The 25,805-nt window shown below is 38.2% G+C and overlaps 5 protein-coding genes across 6 annotated transcripts; 2 read left to right on the forward strand and 3 right to left on the reverse strand.

Annotated features, from left to right (window-relative positions):
- Positions 1-1,241: 1,241 nt before the first annotated feature.
- Positions 1,242-3,808, reverse strand: LOC111455194 (transcription factor MYB101-like). Of its 2 annotated transcripts, none has more exons than XM_023096763.1 (3): positions 3,181-3,808; positions 1,992-2,886; positions 1,242-1,749 (listed from the first exon to the last, which is right to left on the reverse strand). In XM_023096763.1, exons 1-3 carry the CDS (start codon positions 3,511-3,513, stop codon positions 1,451-1,453), a joined length of 1,527 nt encoding a protein of 508 aa, XP_022952531.1. In that variant the 5' UTR covers positions 3,514-3,808; the 3' UTR covers positions 1,242-1,450. The 2 variants fall into 2 exon arrangements, with proteins under 2 accessions (XP_022952531.1, XP_022952532.1); XM_023096764.1 differs by having other exon boundaries at positions 1,992-2,900; positions 3,181-3,285.
- A 9,653-nt stretch (positions 3,809-13,461) lies between these two features.
- LOC111455198 (dirigent protein 22-like) lies at positions 13,462-14,146 on the forward strand. The gene has a single exon (XM_023096768.1). The coding sequence runs from the start codon at positions 13,492-13,494 to the stop codon at positions 14,017-14,019; it is 528 nt and encodes a 175-aa protein (XP_022952536.1). The 5' UTR covers positions 13,462-13,491; the 3' UTR covers positions 14,020-14,146.
- A 247-nt stretch (positions 14,147-14,393) lies between these two features.
- Positions 14,394-19,816, forward strand: LOC111455520 (S-type anion channel SLAH4-like). The gene is made up of 3 exons (XM_023097237.1): positions 14,394-14,618; positions 16,392-16,460; positions 18,285-19,816. Exons 1-3 carry the CDS (start codon positions 14,394-14,396, stop codon positions 19,380-19,382), a joined length of 1,392 nt encoding a protein of 463 aa, XP_022953005.1. The 3' UTR covers positions 19,383-19,816.
- Positions 19,817-19,876: 60 nt separating this feature from the next.
- Positions 19,877-21,204, reverse strand: LOC111455196 (mitogen-activated protein kinase kinase kinase 17-like). The gene has a single exon (XM_023096766.1). It carries the CDS (start codon positions 20,954-20,956, stop codon positions 19,955-19,957), a length of 1,002 nt encoding a protein of 333 aa, XP_022952534.1. The 5' UTR covers positions 20,957-21,204; the 3' UTR covers positions 19,877-19,954.
- Positions 21,205-23,496: 2,292 nt separating this feature from the next.
- Positions 23,497-25,681, reverse strand: LOC111455197 (probable WRKY transcription factor 31). The gene is made up of 5 exons (XM_023096767.1): positions 25,568-25,681; positions 25,378-25,476; positions 24,620-25,138; positions 24,230-24,343; positions 23,497-24,153 (listed from the first exon to the last, which is right to left on the reverse strand). The coding sequence occupies exons 1-5, from the start codon at positions 25,664-25,666 to the stop codon at positions 23,539-23,541; spliced, it is 1,446 nt and encodes a 481-aa protein (XP_022952535.1). The 5' UTR covers positions 25,667-25,681; the 3' UTR covers positions 23,497-23,538.
- Positions 25,682-25,805: the final 124 nt, after the last annotated feature.

The following is a 25,805-nucleotide window of genomic DNA, read 5'->3' on the forward strand; positions in this document are numbered from 1 at the left end:
AAAAAAAAAAAAAAAAAAAAAAAAAAACGCTTTAAATATAGACAAAATAACCCACATGAATATAGTTGAACTTATGGACCCACGAGATGTTATAAATTCATTGGGTCAAGCCCATTAAGCAATACAATGAGGCCCAACCATTATTGGGCCATCTTTTCAATTGCACCTGATCCATTTCTAAAATTAAAAGAATAAAATATTTGTATTACAAACATAAAAATAATATTGGCCACAATTATGTTAATGTTTGAGGAAGAAAAAAGTAAGAAAGAGAGAATGTTTACGTTGAAAATGAGCTCGAGCTAAGGAGACACACAAGGTTGGTGCATGAGTAAACAATGGCTTGAAATGGGGTGGCATGACCAACACTTAACCAATTCTACATGCAATCTTTGTTTATCCTTTAGAAATGCCATTTTAAACCTACAATACAAATATAACAATCTTACGTCAATTCATACGTAAAAACTTCTATTGACATAACTAAGTTAATACAAATATAACAATCTTACGTCAATTCATACGTAAAAACTTCTATTGACATAACTAAGTTAAGATAAAAACATGACTTTGATATCACATATAGAAACAATGGATACCAACGATGGTATAATATTGTCTAGCTTAATATCAATTAAGATAATGTCACTTACTTATATATCAATGATATTTCTTTTAACCGTCTAAACTCATCGTTAGCAAATATTGTCTGCTTTGACCCGTCATATATTACCGTCAACCTCATAATTTTAAAAACACCTCTTAATAGTATAATATTAAATCCAACTACGTTACAAACTTTCATTAAATGAGATTATTCTCCAAAAAAGTGAAATGCATGGATACCCATTGACCATTCACACTCCTCCAAAATAGTTCTTATCCTTTTCTCCAATTTGGATTTTATTTTTTATTTTCTTGGCCTTTTGTGAGGAGGGTGGCGACCCAAAATTAATAAACCAATTTACATTCTCAATAATTAATTATTACTCCTTATTTTCATATTCTCACTCTTTTTTTCATAAAAGAAAGAAATTAAACTATGGTTTAATCCAATCTTGATTCATAAATATTATTTAAAAGATGATATTTTTATGCGAGTCCATGGATAGTATGATCGAGTAAATATAATTTTGGTATGAAAGAGGATATATACAACAAGCTATGTTTCGTATGGTTTAGTTCGTAAATTGATAACTCTAAAGCTAAACTACAGCATGCATTACAAAGTAAAGTTTTTTTGTTGATATGTATAACTAGCTAATGCACATAAACACCTTCAAACCAGCACATATGTAAAACCCATATGAAAAAGATTGAACACAAACTAACCCAATGAAACCAACAGAGATTCATCTCAACCCTTACACAAAATTCACAACTTTGTATCCCATTTTTGCCTTGTTGAAGGAATGATACGCCGATTTCAATGGAAGCTCCCATCCATCCCCTAGCAAATGCTGGGCATGTTGTTCCAACAAGACGACCCAAGGCTCCATTCGAGCACCCGCGACGATGAAACCGTCGATGGCGAAGCGACCTTCTGCCGTTGATCGTCTTCTTCTCCGTTGCCATTCAATTCTCGCAAGGATGGCCCATTGTGCAGGTTGATGCCGAGATCGTCGTCGCTGCTGCCAGGGTACCACTCTGGCACCGGCATTCCCGATTGGAAGTTGTTGAGTAGGCTCATTAAGTCATCGTCGTCCATTGAGTTCATCTCCTCTAATTGTTCCATTCTTGGTTTCTTTCCTGTATTTGCTTCGAAAGGTTACTCAAACCGTACGAGGGTTGTCTTTATATTCAATAAATATTATGTGGAATAATTAAAAACTTAACTTTTCCCCTCCCATTTTGATCATCGTTTAAAATTCCCACATTTAAGCTCAATATATTAAAAATTAGCAATATTTTGTGAATTTATTAATTGATTAAAATTTAGTTTATCCAAAGGTTTAGAAGGTAAAATTTTGCACAAGGATTGAGAAACTCACGAGATGATGAATAGGAGGAGCTGAACTCATCGGAATAATTTTCAGCGGCGGCGGCGGCCTCCTCTCCGCCACTGCTTCCTAAAACTGATTCTACATGTAAATTAGCATCATCTTCCTCTGTAGATCCTTGTTCTGTCCTCTGTTTCAGATCCCCGGCGGAGGAGGTTTCTTCTTTCGACTGCTTCTCATTACGAGACCGAGCTTCGGCCTCCTGCAGTACAACGTCAAGCAATCCACTGTTTGTTCCCACCATGATCCCATCGCCGCCGCTTGTCCCGGAGGAGGCCGGAGTGGTGGAGAGCGGCGGCGTTTGGATTGAAGGAAGCTCTGTTTCCAACCCCGGAATCAGGTGATGGTACGGAGCTCCAAGAATCATCGAATTCAGACCCGAATTAGAATTACACACATAATTATCTCCATAATTCAACTGGAAGGAGGCCTGCGGTGGGGTCGAGAGGGATTGATTCATCTGTTGCCCAATTTGTGAAAATGGAGAAACAGGGGAAAGAGGCAGAGCAAATCTACCGCCGTTGTTATTTTCGGGAAAAAACTTGAATTGGCTCGTGGGTGCCGCATAAAACGACGACCCATCGCTGAAATTCTTCGGGGAATTATTGATTGACGAAGAGAAGTTGAAGATCGAAACAGAATTTGGGTGGTTGTTGAAATCGGGTTTATGTCGAATGGCAGAGAAGTTGGTGGCAACCGCGGCAGCAGAGGAAGAGTGGTGCTGTTGTTGTTGGTGGTGGTGGTGGTGATGTTGGTGTTGCTGGAGATGAAACGCCATCGCTTCCTGCTGAATTTCAAGAGGGTAAAGCGGCAAACCGGCCCTTTGGCGACGCTTCATTCGGGTGTTCCAGTAATTCTTAATTTCGTTGTCGGTCCTTCCAGGTAACTGCAACACAAAAACTGGGTGTCAGAGACGAAGATTTCAGTCGAGAATTAATGGCGGAATTGAGAGTCAAAGGTAGAAGACAAAATCAAACTCGAAATCAATTAAAAGTTGACGACACAGAGAATCACAAACCAATTAAACAATGATGTATATTTTTAAAATTTTGAAAAGAGACAGGATTAGAGGTCACAATCAGCGAAATAATGCACAAAACCAGAAAAGGCAAAATTGGTGAAACAGAGACATAAAGAACAGAGGATGAACAATTAAGAAAAAAGAAGAAGAAGAACTCACCTGAGCAGCCATGCGAGCCCATTTATTGCCAAGTTTAGCATGAAGTTCAATGATGACCCTTTCTTCCTCCTGAGAAAAAGAACCCTTTTTGAGATTAGGCCTCAAATGGTTAGCCCAACGGAGCCGACAACTCTTCCCACACCGAGCCAATCCCGTATGTTTCTGAACCGCATTCCAATTCCCTTCACCGTGTTTCTTCACATATTCAATCAAGATCCCATCTTCCGCCGCCGTCCACGGTCCTTTCTTCAACGCCCTCCCTCCGCCGTCGCCGCCAACAAGATGATGATGCTCCCCTTCGCTTCTCCCTTTCTCCCCTTTGCTCTCAACCATTTTCGCCTCGAATTTCTTCTTTTTTTTTTTTCCTTTTTCTTTTTTCTTTTTCTTTTTCCTTCTTCAACCAGCCCACAAAATTCCTTCGTGGACCGTGATTGGAAATGCTGGTTATAATTAGATTTCCAAGAAGAGATTTTAATTAATCCCCACCACCCATTAAAAAAACCCCCCGTCTTTGCAAGCTCTAATTCCCTCGACGGAATTTTGAACCCTTTTATTTTGGGTTTCTATTTGTATTTCTATTGTATGTAGAGACAAAGAGTGGCACCAAACAGGAAGAACAACACGAAGAAGAAGAAAAAAAAAAAGAAAAAAAGAAAGAAAAAAAAAGAGTAATTTTGATTAAGAGAAAGAAAGGAGAAGAGAAAGAGAGTGAGAAAGGAAGAGAAATGAAGAGTGGCTTTATTTAGAGGTAGGAGCTGCCATTTCGCTCCGGATTGCATGCTAAATGCTACGTCCGTCCACGCCTTTTCCCTTTCCATTTTTGCCCTTCTCCCTTCCTTTTCATTTATCCTTCTCATTGGCCTTCTCGGTATTTCACTACAAAAATAAATAATAAAACTTTTTACATAAAATCACAACCGTAATTCGGATAACATATTCACCGTAAAAACCCTAAATATTGTGAGATTATTATCCTTACAATCGTTGGTTTTAACCATTTCATGCTATATAATATAATATAATTGTCTAATAATATCCATTTTATAATATTAGATTTATTTTTATTTTTATTTTCTACCCGACAAATATGTGTTCCTTTCTTTTAAATATAAATTTTTTTACTGGAGATAGACTGATTGACACTTTGAAGCTCAGTAGATACAAAGTCAAAAAAGTATATTTCAACGGTCGTCCAAAAAACACAAGACAAATTCCATAACGCTCGTTATGATGCGAATATTATTTCTTTTGCCATTAATAATTTTCTAATGTTTTTATTATTATTCTTAGTGTAAATATCTTTCCATTTCACTCTGTATTGGTTTTTGACTATATTAAATGATCCACATTTGTAATTGGAATGTATTTTAGATTAAAATGAAATTTAATTATGAATAATTTTAGGAAAAAAAAAAAGTATTTATATACAAATAATTCATCACTCATTCGTATGCATACTTGTATAAATATTAGAGTGCGTCTATAAAAATATATTGTAATTTTTAAAAGACCCAATACATTTAATCTTAAAAAGTCAAACTTTGGTTAAGGCGTTAGTATTATCTCAATTTAAGGTATGAATTTCTATTCACATTTATAATGCCATTTTTAAAATAATAATTTCACTAATTTTAATTTATCTTGTAAATTTGAATTTATACCTTAATTGATGAAGTCGATCGAAGTTATAAAAATCGAAAAGGTGATTTTGCTTAAACTTTATTTTATTTATCGACAATTTTATTTTATTTTTGTTAAGTCTATGATTGATGTAGTATATATTAAAATTATAAATATAGAGATATATGAAATTAGGAGAGAGTATGTAAAGGTGCCCAGAAAGCTTTAAAAAATTTACCATATTTGAAACATCATAATTCTGTTACTATATTAGAAAATATGGGATTCCCCAATATATATATATATATATATATTGACAATTCTGCGTGAAGAAGAGAAGATGAGAGGCCCGTAATTGAAAATGGGCCGAGAGAGAAGGTTTGGTTTCAGTAGTCCCTGGCCCAAAGCATCATGGCCGAGTAACCATAATCCTAGCCCAATTGTTGTCTTGCTCAATGAGCCCATTAATGTTTCGTATCGAGGTGGGATCTCACAATCTATCACTTGGGAGCTTAGGTTCTCTTGACCGATTTGGAATCTCACAAATAATAACGGCCCAGGTCCACTGCTAGAAGATTTCTTTCGGGTTTCCCCTCAAGGCTTTAAAAGACGTCTGCTAGGGAAAGGTTTCCACACGCTTATAAGGGGTGTTTTTGTTCTCTCCCCAACCAATGTGGGACATCACAATCCACCCCCTTCCGGACCAGCATCCTTACTGGTATTCATTCATTTCTCCAATCGACGTGGGACCGCCACCAAATCCATCCCCCTTTGGGGCCAGCGTCCTTACTGACACACCGCTTCGTGTCTTCCCTATTCGGGGAACAGCGAAAAGGCTGACACATTGTTCAATGTCTGACTCTGATACCATTTGTAACGCCCCAGGTCCACCGCTAGCAGATATTGTTCTCCGTGGGCTTTCCGTTGAGGGGACCTCAGTGGGCTTTTTCCCTCCAAGCTTTAAAATGCATTTGCTAGATGAAGGTTTCCACACTCTTATAAACGATGTTTTTGTTCTCCTCCCCAATCACTATGGGACATCACACAAATCCACTCTTTGGGAGTAGTTCTAATACCATTTGTAACAGCCTAAACATAGTGTCCGTTTTGACCGGTTATGTATTGTCGTCAGCCTCATAGTCGGTTTCCATACTATTAGAAGCAATGTTTCGTTTCCTTCTCTAACCAATATGCAATCTTAGATAATGGTTCTTAGTTTTTTAGGAGGAATTTGGCATGGATTGTGAGAGGTTATATGAACAAGGAAGAAGGGGCTGAAAGCTTCATTCTTCTGCAATTGACAACAAGGAAGAAGGGACAAGTTCGAAACGGCAGTGTTGTTGTTGGAAGCATATGTTTTCCATGATTTTTAGTGCTCAATCTTTGAGAGACAAAACATAACGCTGCGTACCAAAGACGTCATGGGAAATTCAAAGAAATGGGACACTTGTAAGTTGGTGAATGGATGCAGAAGGATGGGTTTTTTCCGACATGAATCAGCTGAACTTTTCTAATGTCAATATTAATTTCTTATTTCCAAACTGTGAATACCTTTCAATTATTGCTCCTAACCGGTGGGGTTTCAAAGATTAATTTGTAAAGATATGAACAAGCCTTATAGATGTGTTTATTGAAAGGCAAATAAATGTGACATCAAGTATGGGAGAAATAATAGTTGTTTCTTCGCTTTTTAAGTCTAGTTTTTATTTAATCTACGATTTCAAAATCTTACATTGTTACACTCGAGCAAAGAAAAGTACATGTGAATGAGAGCGATTATGAGGATAGGATAACTAAAAAAAGGTTAAAGAAAATAAAAGTTAGTAGTTAGTACTTTTGGGTTGCTCAATCATAAGAACTTTATGGTTAAACATGTTTTACTTTCAGGAATTTTATATTGGGTGTCTTCCTAAGATGCTTACGAGGGAGAACAAAACATATTAGAAGGACCTGTGTTAGTTTGTATGGATAATCTTCACTCTTAAGAAGCGAGAAGTAGGTACCGTGATCCTGTTGTAGGGGATGCAGAAGAATGTCGGAGTCCTCAAGTGTTAAATCCTGATCTAAATCTTGGGCAGAGATCATACGAAAACGAAACTCGTAACTCAAAGATGCAAATGTAACATTTTGAAATCGAGAGAGATGTAAATTAAACTCAAAATTCAAACCTTTCCAATAGCACCTTGGACAAGAATTAAGTTAAAATTGATGTTTTAAGCAAATAAATATGAAGGTACACTATATTTACATCATGAAAAATGAATTTATTAGACATAATATTGATTAGGTCAATTCCTCCATGCAAGTTGCAATCTCGAACAATAATAGGGTTTTGTTCATTTATTGTAGCATACCGACGATCGCCCCAACTGAACCCAACCTTAAATTTCACATGGGGTTTGAATATCCAACACTAATGGTTTGTCACTGCCACATTGTCGGCCGGGAGTTGACTCCGTCGCCGGTGAGTTTGTTGATAGGGATAAAGGGTGTGTATAATTGGAGTCAAAGGGTTCAGATTTGTGACCCATGTTATTGAGCTTTATCATTAAATGAATTTGGGCAACCCCCCAACGGTCCAACGCGTCTCATGAGCAAGAGCCACTTGAATAATTATGTTGGGATGGGAGGTGAAGCCTATATATATATATCTATATATACAGGCAGTCTTAGGCTTGTGAGCAGGGGAAGACAGTGAGCTAGGTAGCCATGGGTGGTTCTCCAAAATGGGTTTCTCTTGGGCTTCTTGCCCTCTGCATTGTGCTCCATTTGAGTGCTATTGCTCTTGGAGATGACAAGCTTGATAAGAGTAGGTTCAGGGATGATGACTGTTGGGGCAGGCGCTGTGGTGGCAGATTTGGAGGACGTGGACCTCGTTTCGGTAGGGGAGGTGGTTTTGGTGGCGGGAGAGGTGGTGGATTTGGTGGTGGTAGAGGTGGAGGACTTGGTGGTGGATCGGGTGGAGGGTTTGGAGGTGGTGGGGGAGTAGGTGGCGGTGGAGGTGGTGGTCTTGGAGGCGGGGGAGGAGGTGGTGCTGGTGGTGGAGGTGGACTTGGTGGAGGAGGCGGTGGCGGTATTGGCGGTGGATCTGGTCACGGTGGAGGTTTTGGAGCAGGAGGAGGTCTTGGTGGAGGAGCTGGAGGAGGTGGTGGAGGAGGAGGAGGAGGCGGAGGCGGAGGTGGCATTGGTGGTGGGTCAGGACATGGTGGAGGCTTTGGAGCTGGAGGAGGTGTTGGTGGTGGGATTGGTGGAGGTGCAGGAGGAGGAGGAGGCGGTGGCGGTGGAGGAGGTGGTGGCATTGGTGGTGGATCAGGCCATGGTGGAGGCTTTGGAGCTGGAGGAGGTGTTGGTGGTGGGATTGGTGGAGGTGCAGGAGGAGGAGGAGGCGGTGGCGGTGGAGGAGGTGGTGGCATTGGTGGTGGATCAGGCCATGGTGGAGGCTTTGGAGCTGGAGGAGGTGTTGGTGGTGGGATTGGTGGAGGTGCAGGAGGAGGAGGAGGCGGTGGCGGTGGAGGAGGTGGTGGCATTGGTGGTGGATCAGGCCATGGTGGAGGCTTTGGAGCTGGAGGAGGTGTTGGTGGTGGGATTGGTGGAGGTGCAGGAGGAGGAGGAGGCGGTGGCGGTGGAGGAGGTGGTGGCATTGGTGGTGGATCAGGCCATGGTGGAGGCTTTGGAGCTGGAGGAGGTGTTGGTGGTGGGATTGGTGGAGGTGCAGGAGGAGGAGGAGGCGGTGGCGGTGGAGGAGGTGGTGGCATTGGTGGTGGATCAGGCCATGGTGGAGGCTTTGGAGCTGGAGGAGGTGTTGGTGGTGGGATTGGTGGAGGTGCAGGAGGAGGAGGAGGCGGTGGCGGTGGAGGAGGTGGTGGCATTGGTGGTGGATCAGGCCATGGTGGAGGCTTTGGAGCTGGAGGAGGTGTTGGTGGTGGGATTGGTGGAGGTGCAGGAGGAGGAGGAGGCGGTGGCGGTGGAGGAGGTGGTGGCATTGGTGGTGGATCAGGCCATGGTGGAGGCTTTGGAGCTGGAGGAGGTGTTGGTGGTGGGATTGGTGGAGGTGCAGGAGGAGGAGGAGGCGGTGGCGGTGGAGGAGGTGGTGGCATTGGTGGTGGATCAGGCCATGGTGGAGGCTTTGGAGCTGGAGGAGGTGTTGGTGGTGGGATTGGTGGAGGTGCAGGAGGAGGAGGAGGCGGTGGCGGTGGAGGAGGTGGTGGCATTGGTGGTGGATCAGGCCATGGTGGAGGCTTTGGAGCTGGAGGAGGTGTTGGTGGTGGGATTGGTGGAGGTGCAGGAGGAGGAGGAGGCGGTGGCGGTGGAGGAGGTGGTGGCATTGGTGGTGGATCAGGCCATGGTGGAGGCTTTGGAGCCGGCGGAGGTGTAGGTGGTGGTGGTCTCGGCGGAGGAGGAGGAGGTGGTGGTGGTGGTGGTGGTGGTCTGGGAGGAGGTTCTGGTCATGGAGGTGGATTTGGAGCCGGTGGAGGAATCGGAGGAGGTGGAGGAGCCGGAGGAGGAGGTGGGATTGGAGGCGGTTCCGGTGTTGGTCACGGAGGAGGGTTTGGAATCGGAATAGGTATTGGAGTAGGAATAGGTGGTGGATCTGGCCATGGCGTGGGTGTGGGGTCTGGGTCTGGTGGAGGAGGTGGTGGCGGTCATTAAAACCCTATCCCGTTCTACAGATAGTTCATGCATACGTTCATGTTTTCAACTATTGTAATCTTTCTTAAGTTCGATGCTACATTTTCACTCTCATAATCTGTTCCAAAAAAAAAAAAAAAAAAAAAAAAAAAAAAAAAAAAAAAAAAANAAAAAAAAAAAAAAAAAAAAAAAAAAAAAAAAAATCCCCAAATGGATATTTTGTAATATTTTAAATTTAACTCTCTCATCAAGTTTGATGTTAAATGTGGACGTGGACATCGTTCCTTTCCTTTTTCATAATTAATATTTCACCTTCCTCTTCTCAATTATTTGTAACACATCACATTACAATTAATTTTCTTTATATACGTTGATCGATGACACTACCCATGTTTATATATATATATATAATTTTCGAATATATGAAAAGTGAAAACACAAGTAGAGATCCCATATGGATAGGAACGAATTTATTTTTATAAGAGTGTGAAAACTTATTCTTAATAGACGTGTCTTAAAAATGTTGAAGCTAACAACCATATGTAACATATCAAAGTTGCTATTACATAAATACTAACTCAAATATAAGATTTGAAGATATTATTGTTGTAAATATCAATATGTATGTATTTTTTTTAATGAGGTTTTATCGAGGAAATCTCTCATCCATATTTATTGTTCTAAAAAAGCTCATAAATTTGGGCCTTTTATGTCTACCATAGTTTAGAGACCTATTTCAATTCTTGACTGATGGCTGCTATGATGCGACGTACATGCAAGTATGGGCCTGTCGGTTAGATCTAAAGAAGGCCCAATTGTATATGATCTTTCGGCCCAAGAGAATATGGGCCATTGGACATACCCAACACCTCCATCGACACTATTTTCGTATACTCTCATTGCTTACATCGATAATGAAAAAATGGGGGGATGGAGTGGGGGAAGCTTGAATAAATAAACAATATTAAAAAATACTTGAGCTTTCAAAAAAAAGATTAAAATCATTATTATCGTTTATATTACTTTACAAGATACTATTAAAATAATTTACATAATCATTTTTTATACATCACCTGTCACGTTAATGTGAATAGTTATGATTAATGAATTGGTGTATTTTAAATTTCTTAAGTTATATAAAGTGGGACATAATTCATATATATGGTAAAAGCTATTAAAAATAATTAAGAAACTTTAATAATGTTAGACCAACACGACTCTCCATAATGGTATGATATTGTCCACTTTGAGCATAAGCTCTCATGACTTTGATTTGGGTTTCCCCAAAAGACCTCATACCGTCCACTTTAAGCATAAACTCTCATGATTTTGCTTTGGGTTTCCCCAAAAGACCTCGTACCGTCCACTTTAAGCATAAGCTCTCATGGCTTTGCCTTGGGCTTCCCCAAAAGATCTCATACCAATGGAGATAGTATTCCTCACGGCTTTGCTTCCACAATGGTATGATATTGTCCACTTTGAGCATAAGCTCTCATAGCTTTGCTTTGGGCTTCCCTAAAATGCCCCATACCAATTGAGAGAGTATTCCTCATTTGTAAACCCATAATCTTCCACTAAATTAACGACTCACTTCCAATAATCCTCAACAAATTATGTATTAATCACAAACTTTCACTAGGGAGGCATTCTCGAGCATACCAAGAAGGTCAAACCCTTTCTAAATAATAATATATACGTGTAATACATAGTTTTAATAACAGTTTAAACTTTATCTCTAGCATTTACATTACTATTTCCATGATAATTAATACTAAAGGTGAGTTTTTTTTTATCGATATAGAATTCAAGTAAAACGCAATCTATTTAAATTAAAAAATCGTAATGCTTCGATTTTATAAATAGTCAACCCCATGTGTGAATTTAAAATGGAATTGAAATAGAAACGAGGAAAAATAAAAGTGTTCAATTGGGTATGATGTACGTATAAAGTTTTCATTATATTACCAAAAGCCTTTTGTTCGACACTTGAGAATTCTATTCACATGGTTAAGTTAAGGACATGACTCTGATACCATGTTAAGAATCACCAACCTATACAATAGTATGATATTGCCTACTTAAACATAAATAAAAAAAAAAAAAAAAACTTATATCAATGGAAATAATATTCCTTACTTATAAATTCATAATAACAAATTCATATACGACTTAACAATTATAAAGGTTACGTAGAACTGATTAACAATTATTTTCTTTTCCAAGTAACTTTCTATTCTATATTTAAGCACCTGTCTAATTTAAACTCCATTTGCAATTTAAATATATAACAACATTATCCTAAATCCGATGTCAAATATGTAATTTTAATTTAATTTAGTAAATGTTGATTGAATAGGATAGGATGATGGTAATGATCTTAATATTTACATAATTTTATATTTTTTTTATCATTTAAATCGAATAATTCAAATATAGACTATAACAATGTTTCAATCAACATATTCTTACATAATACTATAACTGAAAAGAAAAATAAAAAAACCATTCAATATTTAAAAAAAAAAAGGAATATATAAATTTTTTTTATTATTAGTATTTTTATTAAAAAAAAAAGAAAAAGATACTAATAGGCTTCAACTTTAAGTTTAATTTTTCATCCTTTATTTACACGCTAATATGTTGTTTTAAAAATATCTATAATAAATTATAATTTTCTAGAATTGAAAAAAAAAAAATTAAAAATTCCTTATCCCTACACTGAATTCTGGTCAACTTAGTTTGGCATGCTCCAGCTCGGTGGATAAGTTGACTTTTGAATTTCTGTGCAATCAAAGAAAACTAATTAAATAAAGGCCAATGGATAAAGACAATATTTCTAAGTTTGCAATTTTTTTTATACTCTTTAGAAAAACTTTAAGAAATATATATGCTTCCCATGTATTCTATGTCTGCTACTAACCATTATATCCGATCCGGTAAAGCTGTTAAAACTATATATAGTAAACTGAACTATATATATCTCTTTATAACTTTAAAAATGTATTTTCTATATTTTCTGTATTATCTTACGTAGGAATACAAATCCTTTAGCCAGAGTTGTTGCATTTTCTCTCTCCTATTTCTTTGTGTTCATCTAAGTGTGCGAGTTGTTGTGCGATTCGAATACAAAATAAAAAAATGTTAATGAATTAATGGAAAAAGCTTATATATATTGTCTCAAATAAGTTTTCAAAGTTAAAATGAAATAATTAAAAAAAAAACGAAGTTTAATTTAAACTAAATTCATAATGAAATAAGAATGAGAAAAGGACACTATTTTATATTTTGAATTCAATTCTAATAGTAATAATAATAATAATAATAATAATAATAAAAAAAAAGACATCAAAGGAATGAAATATCTCTATTCTTAAATTTATAGGTCATTTTCCTACAACTTTTTTGTTTGAATATTTTATTTAATATTTATAATTATAATTTAAAGTCAATAGTACGATTAAATTCGAGAAAAAGAAACCAAAGACATGGGAAATAAGTAAAATTAAATGTACATATAGATTTAGAAAAATAGTTTTTTTTTAAAAAAAAAATTAATTTCTTAATTGGTACCTTTAAAAAACAGTTAAGATAGTTAAAAAGAAAATTAGTGAATGAATGAGATTAAATACTAATAAATAATAAAAGTAATTTGATTTGAAGTGTTGTTCAAAGTTTGAAATTGAATGTTCAAAGTTGAGATTTTATGGTTCCTATAATAATAATAATTTAGCAGAATTGATTTAGTCTAATTTAATGACTTTTCTAGAAACCATTTTAATTATACTGTCAATTATTTAAAAAAATTTCAAAAAAAATTAAAATATTTTTGAAAGAGTTGTGTGATAAACTAAAATTCCTTCGATTTGATTGGTCCAGATTTAAGACTTGAATGGATTATTAAATTTGCTTAATTGAATTGATAAAGTAAAACTTTATTTTTCTTTAAAAATGAGCAAAATAATAATTAAAGAAAAAGGCAGCCATTGAAATTATATAAATAGGGGCCAAAACGCTGAACAAAAATCCACAGAACTTGTTGAGTCAGCTTTGTTGTATACCAAAATGGCTCAAAACAAGATCCCTTCCATCTTAGTTCTATGCCTGGCTGCTTCCATGTCCATGACCTTGCTTCTTTCGGTTGAAGCCAGAAGAACCAAGTTCACCATTTACTTCCAAGACTATGCTTTTGGTCCCAACACCACCTTCTTCCCCGTCGTCGGCCTCCCCGGCTCGACACTCAACTACACCGACTTCGGAACCTTCTTTGTCACCGACGATGCCATAACCGCAATCCCGGACGAGGGTGCTCCAATCATCGGGCGTGCTCAAGGCATCTACGTCGTCACCGGGAAGGACGGGCGAAACCTCCTCGTCCTTATCTCCTTGGTGTTTACTAGTGGAACCTACAATGGGAGCAGCATTGAAATCCAAGGGACCAGTAGACAATTTGATCTCAATAGAGAGCTTCCGGTCGTGGCTGGGACTGGCAAGTTCCGTCTGGCTAGAGGGTTCATTAACACTGACAACTTCTCTTTCGATCAAGAAAGAGGATATTCTGTTATCCAAGTCAATGTCACTTTGGTTTACTAATTCTACTTCTCATGCTTTCTTTCCCTCTTATTTTCGAATAATCGTGGAGTTCATGAATCTCTACGTTAGTCTATGTTTAATATTCCTCAATTATTGTTAATCAATTTATGAAAAGTTGTTTAAAATATTCTATTTCATCGTTTCTTCTTTTCATTTTTCGATTTTAATCTGATACATTCATAACATTATTAAGATATTATGTACGACTCTCCACAATGGTATGATATTGTCCCATTTGAATATAAGTTCTATGGCCCCCAGAAGGCTCTCACTTATAAAGTGTTTTTGTTAGGAATCACGACTCTCCACAATAACATATATTATGTAGGTATGGTTTTTGTTAAGAATCACGTTAGGAATCACGACTCTCCACAATGGCAGATATTATGTATGTAAGGTTTTTGTTAAGAATCACGACTCTCCACACCACTCCGAATAATCCTCAACCGTTTGAGGGTTTAATGGTTACATTAATGGTTACAATTTGTCCATATATTCGTGTAAGAAAAGAGGAAGATAAAGAGGACAAATCAATTAAACAAGTGGTTGGTGCCATTAGGCTCGGCGTCACTGCGATGAACACGTTAATGCCTTGCGAGGTCATCTATTGACGCACCATCTTTCATATAAATATAAATAGTTTCTAATTCACTTTTCAAGGTTTGAACATTTGCTATCTTGACACGTTATACATTTACATGCATTGTTTGCAATGTCTCCTATGCTGTCTTATCGAGTCCTTGTATGTGAGAAGGACGTCCTATCCTTATGCTCCTTAACGTCGTCAGTATGCTCGATGGTGCCCACACCCTTTATGTTTGTAAGTCAACACGCATCTTTCTCGACCATATTTCGTGAGTAACGAGTACTGGAGCGTTACACTCCCCTTTCTTTCTGTTCTTTATCGTCGTCATATCTCCTCCGATGATTTTATAGGGTAACGAAAACATGGTGGGTTAGAAATCAGCACTAAAGTATTTGAACCTCCCTTGATCATTGACTTCATATGCGGCGACAAATTCAACGTAGAGACGTGTAAGAGGAGGATCTATTGAAAGCCCATGTTCGAAAATGGATCAATTTTCAACAAACCCAGCTGCTCATCAATCAGCTTTTAACTATGATTTGTCAATCATTCTTCCAATTAAATCTACTGTGCAGCTGACTTCATTCCTTTCTCTTTCTTTTTCTTTTAACTCTGACGTCAAAGTGGACGTACATAGGCCATCTTGATCGTTGAAGAGTCGTAGGCAAGTAAGTTACTTGCACACCCATCACTATCTGGTCCATAAAAAGATAAACACAATATCCCTAAATCCTTTACGTTGTTGCCATGCCTTTACAGCTTTTGTGATTTAAACATCCTTTTAGTATACTTGAACGACACACCATCTTCAAGATTCATTGTCCGCTTTGAGCATAAACCTTCATAGATTTACCAACATTTCCTTAATCAAGGCTCGATTCCTTTCTCTGAAACCCTCGAACAAAGTACACTATTTTTTACTACACGTTCGAGGCTCACAAATTCTTTATTCGACATTTGAGAATTCTATTAATATGACTAAGTTAAAGATATGACTCTGATATCATGTTAGGAACCACAACTCCCTACAATGGTATGATATTGTTCACTTTTAGCATGAGCTCTCGTGGCTTTGCTTTGGGCTTCCTCAAAAAGGTTTCATATCAATGGAGATGTATTCTTTACTTAAAAATCTATGATCATTCCCCAAATTAGCCAATGTGGAGATTATTCCTTACTTATAAATTTATGATCATTCTCCAAATTAGTCAATGTAAGACTCACTCTCAGCAATCTTCAATAGTCCTCTCCTCCAACAAAGTACACCATAGAGCCTCCCTCGAGGGTTATGTAGCCCTCGAACAACCTCCTCTTAATTGAGGCTTGACTCCTTTCTTTGAAACCCTCGAACAAAGTACATTATTTGTTTGACACTTAAACCACTTCTGACTACATATTCGAGGCTCACAAATTCTTTATTCGACATTCGAGGATTCTATTGATATGACTAAGTTAAAAACATGACTATGATATCATGTTAGGAACCACGACTCCCTACAATGGTATGATATTGTTCACTTTTAGCATAAGCTCTTGTGGCTCTATTTTGGGCTTCCTCAAAGGTCACCATACCAATAGGGGATAAAAGGTCACCATACCAATAGAAGATGTATCCCTTACTCATAAATCCATGATCATTCTCCAAATTAGCCAAGGTGGGACTCTTTCTCAATAATTCTCAACAGACACGGTGTGAACGGGAACATGTTTTTTTAATACAGAGAGAGTTCGAGGAAGCTTGGGTTTTTGTCATTTCTTAATTCACTTTTGTTGTATGATACAGCAGGTACCCAATTGGGCGATTGAAAAGTGCTGTGAACACAAAAAAGAGACCAACACAGAAAGAAAGGGAAAGGTGGGTACGTCTAGCTACTTGTTTAAAAGCAACCAAATAGATCATCATCCACGAAACTGAAAGCGACACTTTCTTTTGAAATATACAACTCTTTTTTGCTATGGCGGCGGTGGGGTTTTTTTTTTTTGTTTGTCTTTTAAGGCCATAAATTTGGTTATCGAGGAAGATCAAACTACAAAATGGACTGGAAACACGATTGGCGAAAGGGGTCTATGATGGAATAGTGTGTGGGAAATCCACTACAACTTGGCAATTCTCTTCAGAACTACTCTCCTTTCTACGCTTGTATGATCACGAGTTTGAGTGGTTGATTTCATAGTTACATTGTCAAATGGAAAAAACAAAAATGACCTCGTACCAATGCGTCATGACTTCCACTGTTGTATGATATTATTCACTTTGAACATAAGTTATCATAGTTTTATTTTGTTTCTCCAACCGACCTCGTACCAATGGACATATATTCTTGTTTTTTAAATCCATGTGAAGTCTCTTGCCAACATAAACGGTAGAGATTGTAGACGGAAGAGGACAGCATCGAGACGTTGCATATAATTCGTTTCGATGCTCGAAGACGCACGCAGCAGTTGACAAAAAGTTGTAGCATTTGATGCTAAGGTAAGTTTGTATAAAAACGTAATTTATTTGTTGTAATTTTCAATATGGTAGAACATGCTTTTGTAGAAAGCTCGAAACGTAGTTAGTTTGAGACGAACGAGTATAACTCAAGTTATCGATTCATCGTTCCGTCCCGTCATGATGTCCACCTAGGGTTAGCAAAGGATTCGTGAGAAATATATGGTATGTAATGAGTCTTCTTTGTTTCAATGTGTGGAAAAAAACAATATAAAATAGTGAAAGTAGAAAAATCAATATGAACACATTCCACATTGTTTAGGATGGAGAGTGAAAATTCTATGGGTCTATGATGTCTTCTTTGTTTCTAGACGTGGAAAAAGTGAGAAGAAAAAATGAAGGAGAAGAAAATGCATGAAAAGCGTTTTGCTCGGCGAGAAGACCTCGAACTTAATTTGAAACGAAAAACAACTTAATCATTCATCTGAATATATTTATTAACGTTTTATTTATAACGACACTTTACCTATATATTTGTGACACTCAAGCAAAGAATAGGTACAAGAACAAATCGAGACCGCATCCAAATGAGAAAAGACTTATAGAAATGAAAGTTACTACATATACCAAAAAGGTGCACATTCCTTCTTAGTAGCTCAATTATTGGAACTTATGGTTAAGCATGCTTTAGTTGAACAATTCTTTTCTGGGTGATCTCTCGAGAATTTTCTTATGATGCATGTGAGTGAAGACATAGCACGTTGGGATGATTTGGGTTGGTTAAGGATAGTTTTCACTCTTAAGGAAGAGGAACATAGGTCACTACATGACATGCTAATAGGACTTGTATTATTACGTGGGATGCGACATATGACTAGTCTTCACTATTATGAAGCTAGAAACATAGATAACACTACTATGGGAAAAGGATGCAAGGGAATATCCAAGTTATCAAGTGCGGAATTCGAATTTCAAAGTTTATCATTACGATACTATGGAATGGTGTAACATTTTTGTCTTTTTAAATTCGAGAATGTTGGAGAGAACAGATATCATATCTGCAGACATACGAAGGATGGTTCAAAGTTGGTTGGGTCTAGCTGTAAAGTGTTCAAAGCGAGTCAAGTTCCGCTCACAAAGTCCACAATGGCTAGCCCAAAGTACACCGCATGCAACAACTTTTTAGTTACTCCCCAAGGCTCCACCTTTCCCTCAATTTCTATATAAACCCATTCACAAACCTTCAAGTTTTCATCACATAAATCCTTAATAGAGATGGATGGTCAAGATGAACTTAAGAAACCATCCGTTTTCCTCCAGCTCTTGGCCAAATTCCATGCAGGCTACTTCAGAATCAGCATGTCCCTTTGTGGGCAAGCCTTGTTATGGAAGATCCTCAAACAGCCAATTCAAAACGAAAATTCTCTAAGGCGAACCCTTCGCTTGCTACCCAATACAGCTTTCTTGTTGTTATGGTCATTAGCTCTGTTCATTTTGGCTTCTCTTTCCTTCATTTACATTCTAAGGTGTTTCTTCCACTTCAAGTTGGTTAAATCTGAGTTCTTGCATAGAGTGGGCTTGAACTACCTCTTTGCACCATGGATTTCTTGCCTTCTTTTGCTTCAATCTTCACCATTTAAGGCTTTGCTCCCCAACCAAATTCTCTTGTGGGTATTTCTGATTCCAATTGTTGTATTGGATGTGAAAATCTACGGCCAATGGTTCACAAAAGGGAAGAGGTTTTTGTCTAGTGTGGCCAACCCCACTAACCAACTTTCGGTGATCGGAAACTTGGCCGGAGCTTGGGCGGCGGCGGTGATTGGGTGGCGGGAGACTGCACTCTGTATGTTCTCTATCGGAATGGCACATTATTTGGTACTTTTTGTGACACTTTATCAAAGATTGTCTGGATGCAACTGCCTGCCTGCCACTTTGAGGCCAGTGTTCTTCTTGTATTTTGCAACTCCAAGTATGGCAAGCTTGGCTTGGACTTCCATTAATGGTGAATTTGATACCTTCTCCAAAATGCTGTTCTTTCTCTCTGTTTTTCTCGCCGTGTCCGTTGTTTCAAGGCCGGCGCTTTTTAGAAAATCCATGAGGAAATTCAGTGTGGCATGGTGGGCTTATTCGTTTCCTCTCTCTGTTCTTGCTTTGGCTTGTAATGAATATGCAAAAGAAGTTGACGCTGAAGCTGCTCATGTTATTGCCCTTCTTTTGTCTCTCCTCTCTGTTTTGGTGTCTCTGTTTCTGATGGTCGTTACAGTGTTGAGGACTAATTTCGTCATCCCGGTGACCCCGCCGCCGCCGCCGGCGATCAGTTCCGACAATAGCAGTGCTGAACCATGAGGGTTGATTCAAACAAAGCCCATAAGAGGGTGATGGGTCGAAGCCCATGAAGAATCCTTCCTTTACCATTTGTGTTGTAAAGAAAACAATCAGGCAATTACTGACAGGGCCTTTCGAATTGCACAGAAACTGGAGGGCTGCTGCCGCTGCCCCTGTGTTTGTCTATGTCTTTTGGCTTCGTCTTCTCCATTTTTTCATGCTGTTTTGTTGTTGCCTCTTGACCCCACTTCCTCTTCTTCGCAAATCCACCGCATCAGGTCTTGTCCTGTTTGTGTTTGGCCATTTTTTTTCTCCAGATTTGGTTGCTTACTCTTCACTCAATCTTCTCATAAATACAAACCCACAAACCAAATTCATTTCCTTTTATTATGAGTTATGTGCAGCTCCAAGCAGTCAACTTTATTATGAAATTATGTCATATGTTCATTTGGGTAGCCCTTCAAATCTACCAAACTCAACAAATTTACAGAGAAACAGTTGAAAATATCAAAACTTTTTGAGATTAGATGAACTAACTAACAACTTTGTTCTCTCAACTCTTGCTACTAATTTCACTAATTACAAAAATGGATTCAATTATCATCATTAACACAGCTTCGGATTGTGATCCAATTATCATCTCTCATTTCCCATTTGATTTCCCCTGAAAACATCGACAGCCGTTTGATTCTGTCGTCCTCCCATGTCTCTGTTTTCAACAGAGTTTGCGACCCTTCTTCTAACGAGTTCCAAGGGCCTTGATCCAAAATACTCGTCGGAGATTCGAAATCTGAATGTAATTCCCTGATTATCTCGAACCCAAAACTCAGTTCCCCCAAAAATGGATGTTTAAGAAGTCGATTCGCACTCCACCGTTCTGTCGGGTTTCTTCTCAAGCATTTCCCTAAAAAATCCTTCGCTTTCTCCGATAAAAAGCTCGGAATTTCCGGTGAGTCGCCGGAATATGCGATCCGGTACAGCGTCGAAACTGGGTCTCCGGCGGTAGGCCACGGCGGGGCGCCGGACACCATTTCGATTAAAGTACACCCGAGTGCCCATATGTCAGAGGAAATCCCCTGTGTTTCCCCACGCGCCACCTCTGGTGCCATAAACATCGGCGTTCCGCAGACCGCTGCCGGCGACTCACGAACCCATTTGGAGCATCCGAAATCAGCGATCTTCAAACCATCTGCACCAATTAAAATGTTCCTAGCTTTGACATCACAATGCACCAAACCCCGCTTGTGCAAGTACTCCAATCCTCTGACAATTTGACGCGTGTAAAACGCCGCTGTCACCTCCTTAATCCGGCCGCCACGCCGAACGATTTCGTCGGCGAGAGAGCCACCAGCGGCGTACTCCATGAAGAGATTATACATAAGCTTCCCATTTTCTGTCGTTACGTCGAATCCCTTGTAGCCCACAATTGAAGGGTGGGACAGCGAAGAAAGAATCCTCTGCTCTGTTTCAAGAAAGTCCGAATTGAGAAGCTCGGCGGACTTGACAGCGAAGAGGTCGCCGGAAGATGAGGAAGCAGCGAGGTAGACGGTGGCGAAGGAGCCGTGGCCGACGGCAGCTAGTCGGGTCCAGGCCATTGAAACTTTTGTTGAAAGGAAGAGAACAGCGAAGGAGGTTTAAATAGTAGGAGTTGAGAAGGGGAAGTTGGTAATGGACAGTTGGATCTATGAATCTATTGAGAGTTGACAATTTGGTTTGAAAAGTAAACGTGTCGGGTTTCCAGAAGGGTTTAGGTTTGGCACGTGCGTGGACGAGTTTTGATTGGCTGAATAGACTGGTTTTACTTCGCACGTGTGTTTGAAATATGGTATAAAAAGAGATTCTAGATGGGAAAGGGGGAGATTTGGGTCTTAACCCACAAACTTTTTTAAATTATATATATATTTATAATTCTAGTCTTTCTATTTTATCTTTGTACTCAATTTTAATATAAATTTAAAATAATTTTGAAAATCATTATTTTAACAATATTAAAAATTTTAATATATGAGATAACATGGAGGATGGGATGCATGGAGTGGGTTGAAACATTGGTATTAGAAATTGTTAAAAGAATATTGTTTAGGTAAAAGAGTTGACTTTAGGTAGCAAGAGGTCAATATGTACATTAAAAAAAAAAAAGTGTTTGACATTGCATGTTTGTCAAGTGGAAATTCTAAGTTTAGGGGTAGTTTTGTAATTAACCATGATGATATTACAAAAAGAAAAAAAAAATTAAAATTAAAATTTAGTACATAAATATTTCCAAAAAGAATAAATAAAGTTTAATTAGTGTGGAAAAAATGAAATTATTAGTGGCGGCGGTTGTGGTAGTTAGCAAACCCTAAATTTTAGAGCCGAATTTACAATGAACTTAATTAGGTAATAATGTTAATTTATTTTCCCATGCATTGCCAAGCCTTTTTTTTTAGTTTATTTGAAATGTGTTCTGTTGTGGTTTTTAAAGGATTAAATATGATAATTATTTAAGAGAAAATGGCATTAAACATAGGTGATTTTGAAAATTATGAAACATTGAATGTAATAAATTACCAAATAAAGGCTGAGTTGAAATGAATGCACATTGAATTTATTTTGATGACAAAAAGTTAAAAAAGAAACATTGAATGTAGTAAATTAGGAATTGAAAGCCAAGGAAAGGAAAGGAATGAAATCAGACCAAACGACCCGAAAGTGAAATACATATGACATGTCACGTTATTATCTTCAAACTTTTCTATATTTAAAAAATAATATTAAAGAATCTAGAGATAATCTATGAGACGTCGGTTATATTTTTATTTTTGAAGGAGAAGGTATATATTTTTTGAAGTTATTTTTTAAAAAACTTTAATTATTATAGAGTTATTTTTTCATGAGCCCTCCCACAACCACCCTCACATTTTATTATTATCATTATTATGAGAGTTATATTAATTCAAAATAAAACCCAAACAAATAAAAACATTAAATGATGGTTGGAGAAATTGAAGTATTTAATGTGTTGACAGCCACTTTGTACTTCATTTATAAAAGGAATATTGAAATAAATGCATGGTTCTAATGTTCATTCAAGATTGAATTGTTTTAGAAACAATCATTTATGATCATTTATGTTTCAAATTTTTTATTTTTAAATTGCTTTTCAGAATCATTAGTATGATTCTTATCTATTTTCAATATGGAAAAATAGTCAATTTAGAATTCGAGTTACAGATCAAACAAGTATAGCATCAATCATCCAAAAAATTCAATAAGTATAAAATAATTCACCAAGTTAAGGGTCGATCCAAAAAGATCAACAAGTTGATGGATGATAATATCATCTAAAAAGATCGATAAACCAGAGTTAATTTGAAAATCAAAGAACCAAAAGCAAATTTGAAGATGAAAACGTGTTACAACTCATGCCCGCGATTTTTTTCTCTGGGCTTCCCCTTCTGGGCTTCCACTCAAGGTTTTTAAAACGCGTTTACTAGATAAAGGTTTTTACACCCTTGTAAAAAAAATGTTTGATGTGAGATCTTATAATCCACCCCGTTCGTGGCTCAAAGTCCTCGTGCTGGCACTCGCTCATTTCTCCAATCGATGTGGAACCCCCCACCCCCTTCGGGACCCAACGCCCTTGCTAGCACACTGCCTCATGTTCACTCCTCCTTCGAGGCTCAGCCTCCTCACTATCACATCGCCCCGTATCTAGGTCTGATACCATTTGTTACAGCCTATACCCACCACTAACAGATATTGTCGGGCTCGAACTTTCCTTTAAAATTTTTAAAAGGCGTCTATCGAAAGATTTCCACACAAGTGAATGTCACAAAACTAATAGGGTAGTAAAAGAGAAGCTAGAAATGGACATTTGTGAGTCCATTCCACGGGTCTTCTAAACGGCAAAAAAAGACAAAGTTTCAAGTTGACGAACAGATGTTGCCTTCACTCCCTTTCCTTCCCTTCTATGAACATCAAATAGTGGAATGTTCGATATTATTCAAATAATAAATTATGAGGAAATAAAAGAGAAAATAAGAAAAGTATAATTACTTCAAATGGGTTCTTCCTTTTTTTCTTTCTTTTAATGTGTGTATATATTATCAATTAAAAAAAAAAAAAAAAAGAACTTGTTTTCTTGGGTCTGAAAATGCCAATTATTGGCCTTTGAATCATGTTCTTCTTCTTGGCCTTACTGTTGGGAATTGCTAGTTGTATTGTTATCAACATTACTATTCCCATTCCCATTCTCCTTTTGATGATGAGATCCTCCGATCAACGACGTCATCGCCGTCGCCAACGCTGCAATAAAATTCGGGTCGGAGGCAATCGCCGCACTCGCCGCACTCAACGTATCGGCCAATGGATTCTGCAACGCCGGAGGTGGAGGCGGCGCTTCCATGTCCTTCGACATTTGGAGGCCGGAGAATTTCGATTGGTTGTACAATGCATGTCCGAAGATCTGGGGGAAGCTCTGAGGCGGAGTGGCTGCAAACGAAATTGGGAAGTGGCCGGCAGCCGGGCGTTGGAATAAAGGGTTTGGGGTTTGTGTTAGGTCCAATGTCACGGTGGGAAATGGAGCCGAGGCTGAGATTGTAGCCATGCTTGAAGAGCATGGCAATAGGGTTCTTGCTAAAAAGTTTGGATTCATTAACCCATCGGCACTTGACATGGACCCTGATAGAAGCATCCTAGCCGCCGATGATGTTGTTGAAGCCATTGCCATGGCCGCCGGTGGTAATGGATGGTTGTGGTTTCCTTCGTACGTTGTTATCAAAATTGTTTTGTCCTCCGCACATCTTTGAACCTAACCAAATTTGTTGTCATCCCAAAATGTTTGTGACATTAACATTCAAGGGAATGGTTTATGAGTATTGACTTACTTGTTTTCTAACCGGGCAACCGGCCGCCATGGTGCACCGGTAGTAAGCTCGTGGACAAGGGTTTCCCTTCGCCATTTTTTGCCCGTATTTTCTCCATTGACATCCGTCTGTGATCTAAATAATTCAATCAAATAATACTCCGTTCAGTTGAATTGCTCAATGAAATCATGTTTGATTCAATTAACTAAATATTTAATCTACCAACAATCTCTTAAAAATGGAATCTTTCTTAAGATTGTATTATCTTGAGTCTCCTAAAAATTGAATCTTTTTCTAAAATTTGATTAGGAAAAAGAAAAAGGGTTAAGATTGTGTTAGCATATCTCTTAAAAATTGAATCTGTTTTAAAATTTGATTAGGAAAAAGAAAAAGGGTTAAAGATTGTGTTACCATGGGAGCTTCGGATCTAGCTCGAACCGAGACCCGAGCCTTTCTCATAGTAGATTCAGTTTGATCTGCATCTTTAGCCGAAGAAGAGGAAGAAGAAGAACCTAATTTGGGAACCTTATTATTATTATTGGAACTCCAATTCGAGGCTTGGTCGGGGCTATGTCGTTTGGACGACGCGACTTCTCCAGTTGTAACCGGAGATCGCGACAGCTCTCCACTCCTTCCGTCGGATGACATCGAGAGATCATCGGTGTCGGCATTCGTGGCCAATCCAAGATCCATAAATTGCCTTGGGACCAGCTTATTAGTATTACATCCGCCGCCGTGTCTGACCTTTTCTTGGGCGGAGGCGGACTTTTCCTCAATCTGATCGGCAACGTCGGCCGCCTTCTGGGTTTGAATTAGGGTTGCAAGGTGCATCTGTAGCGCTTGGTAATTGGACGTCACTTGATTTAACATGTCCTTTAATCTTAGATTCTCTGATTTTAGCCTCTCCAATTCAGCTTGAAGAACTGCTCGCTGATCATCATCATCATAATCATCAAAACTTCAATTAAAAAAAAAAAAAAAAAAAAAAAAAAAAAAAAAAAAAAAAAAAAAAAAAAAAAAAAAAAAAAAAAAAAAAAAAAAAAAAAAAAAAAAAAAAAAAAAAAAAAAAAAAAAAAAAAAAAAAAAAAAAAAAAAAAAAAAAAAAAAAAAAAAAAAAAAAAAAAAAAAAGGAATTTTTAATTTATTTGTTGATTTTATATGAAATTCACCTCGTTTTTGGCTCTTTTATCTTCTGGGTTTGGAGAAACTCCATCATCCACCATGGATTGATCGCTACTTGAATTGGTGGTCAAGAGATTCAAGCCTGTCTGCAAATTGAAAATCATCCCAATAAATCAATGGAAACCCATTTGTAAAAAGGGGAATTAAATTATAAAGGAAAAGTTTTGGGGGACCAACGTTAACGTTGAAGTCGAGTTTGGTGGGACTGCGATTGCGGGAAGCGAGTTTGGAGTCGAGGAGGACGCGGGATTTGTCATCGGCGGGGAAGAAGTTCATCTCGTCGAGGAGGAGCCGGTGGGAGGGCGGAGGAGGAGGTGGTGGTGGTGGAGGAGGAGGAGGAGGGGAAGGGGCGGCGTCCATGTTGGTGGGGGATCTGAATCAATGGAGAGTCCACTGGGTTTGCCAATAAATCTTA

Source organism: Cucurbita moschata, unplaced genomic scaffold (assembly GCF_002738365.1).
Source record: "Cucurbita moschata cultivar Rifu unplaced genomic scaffold, Cmos_1.0 Cmo_Scf00017, whole genome shotgun sequence".
NCBI lineage: Eukaryota > Viridiplantae > Streptophyta > Magnoliopsida > Cucurbitales > Cucurbitaceae > Cucurbita > Cucurbita moschata.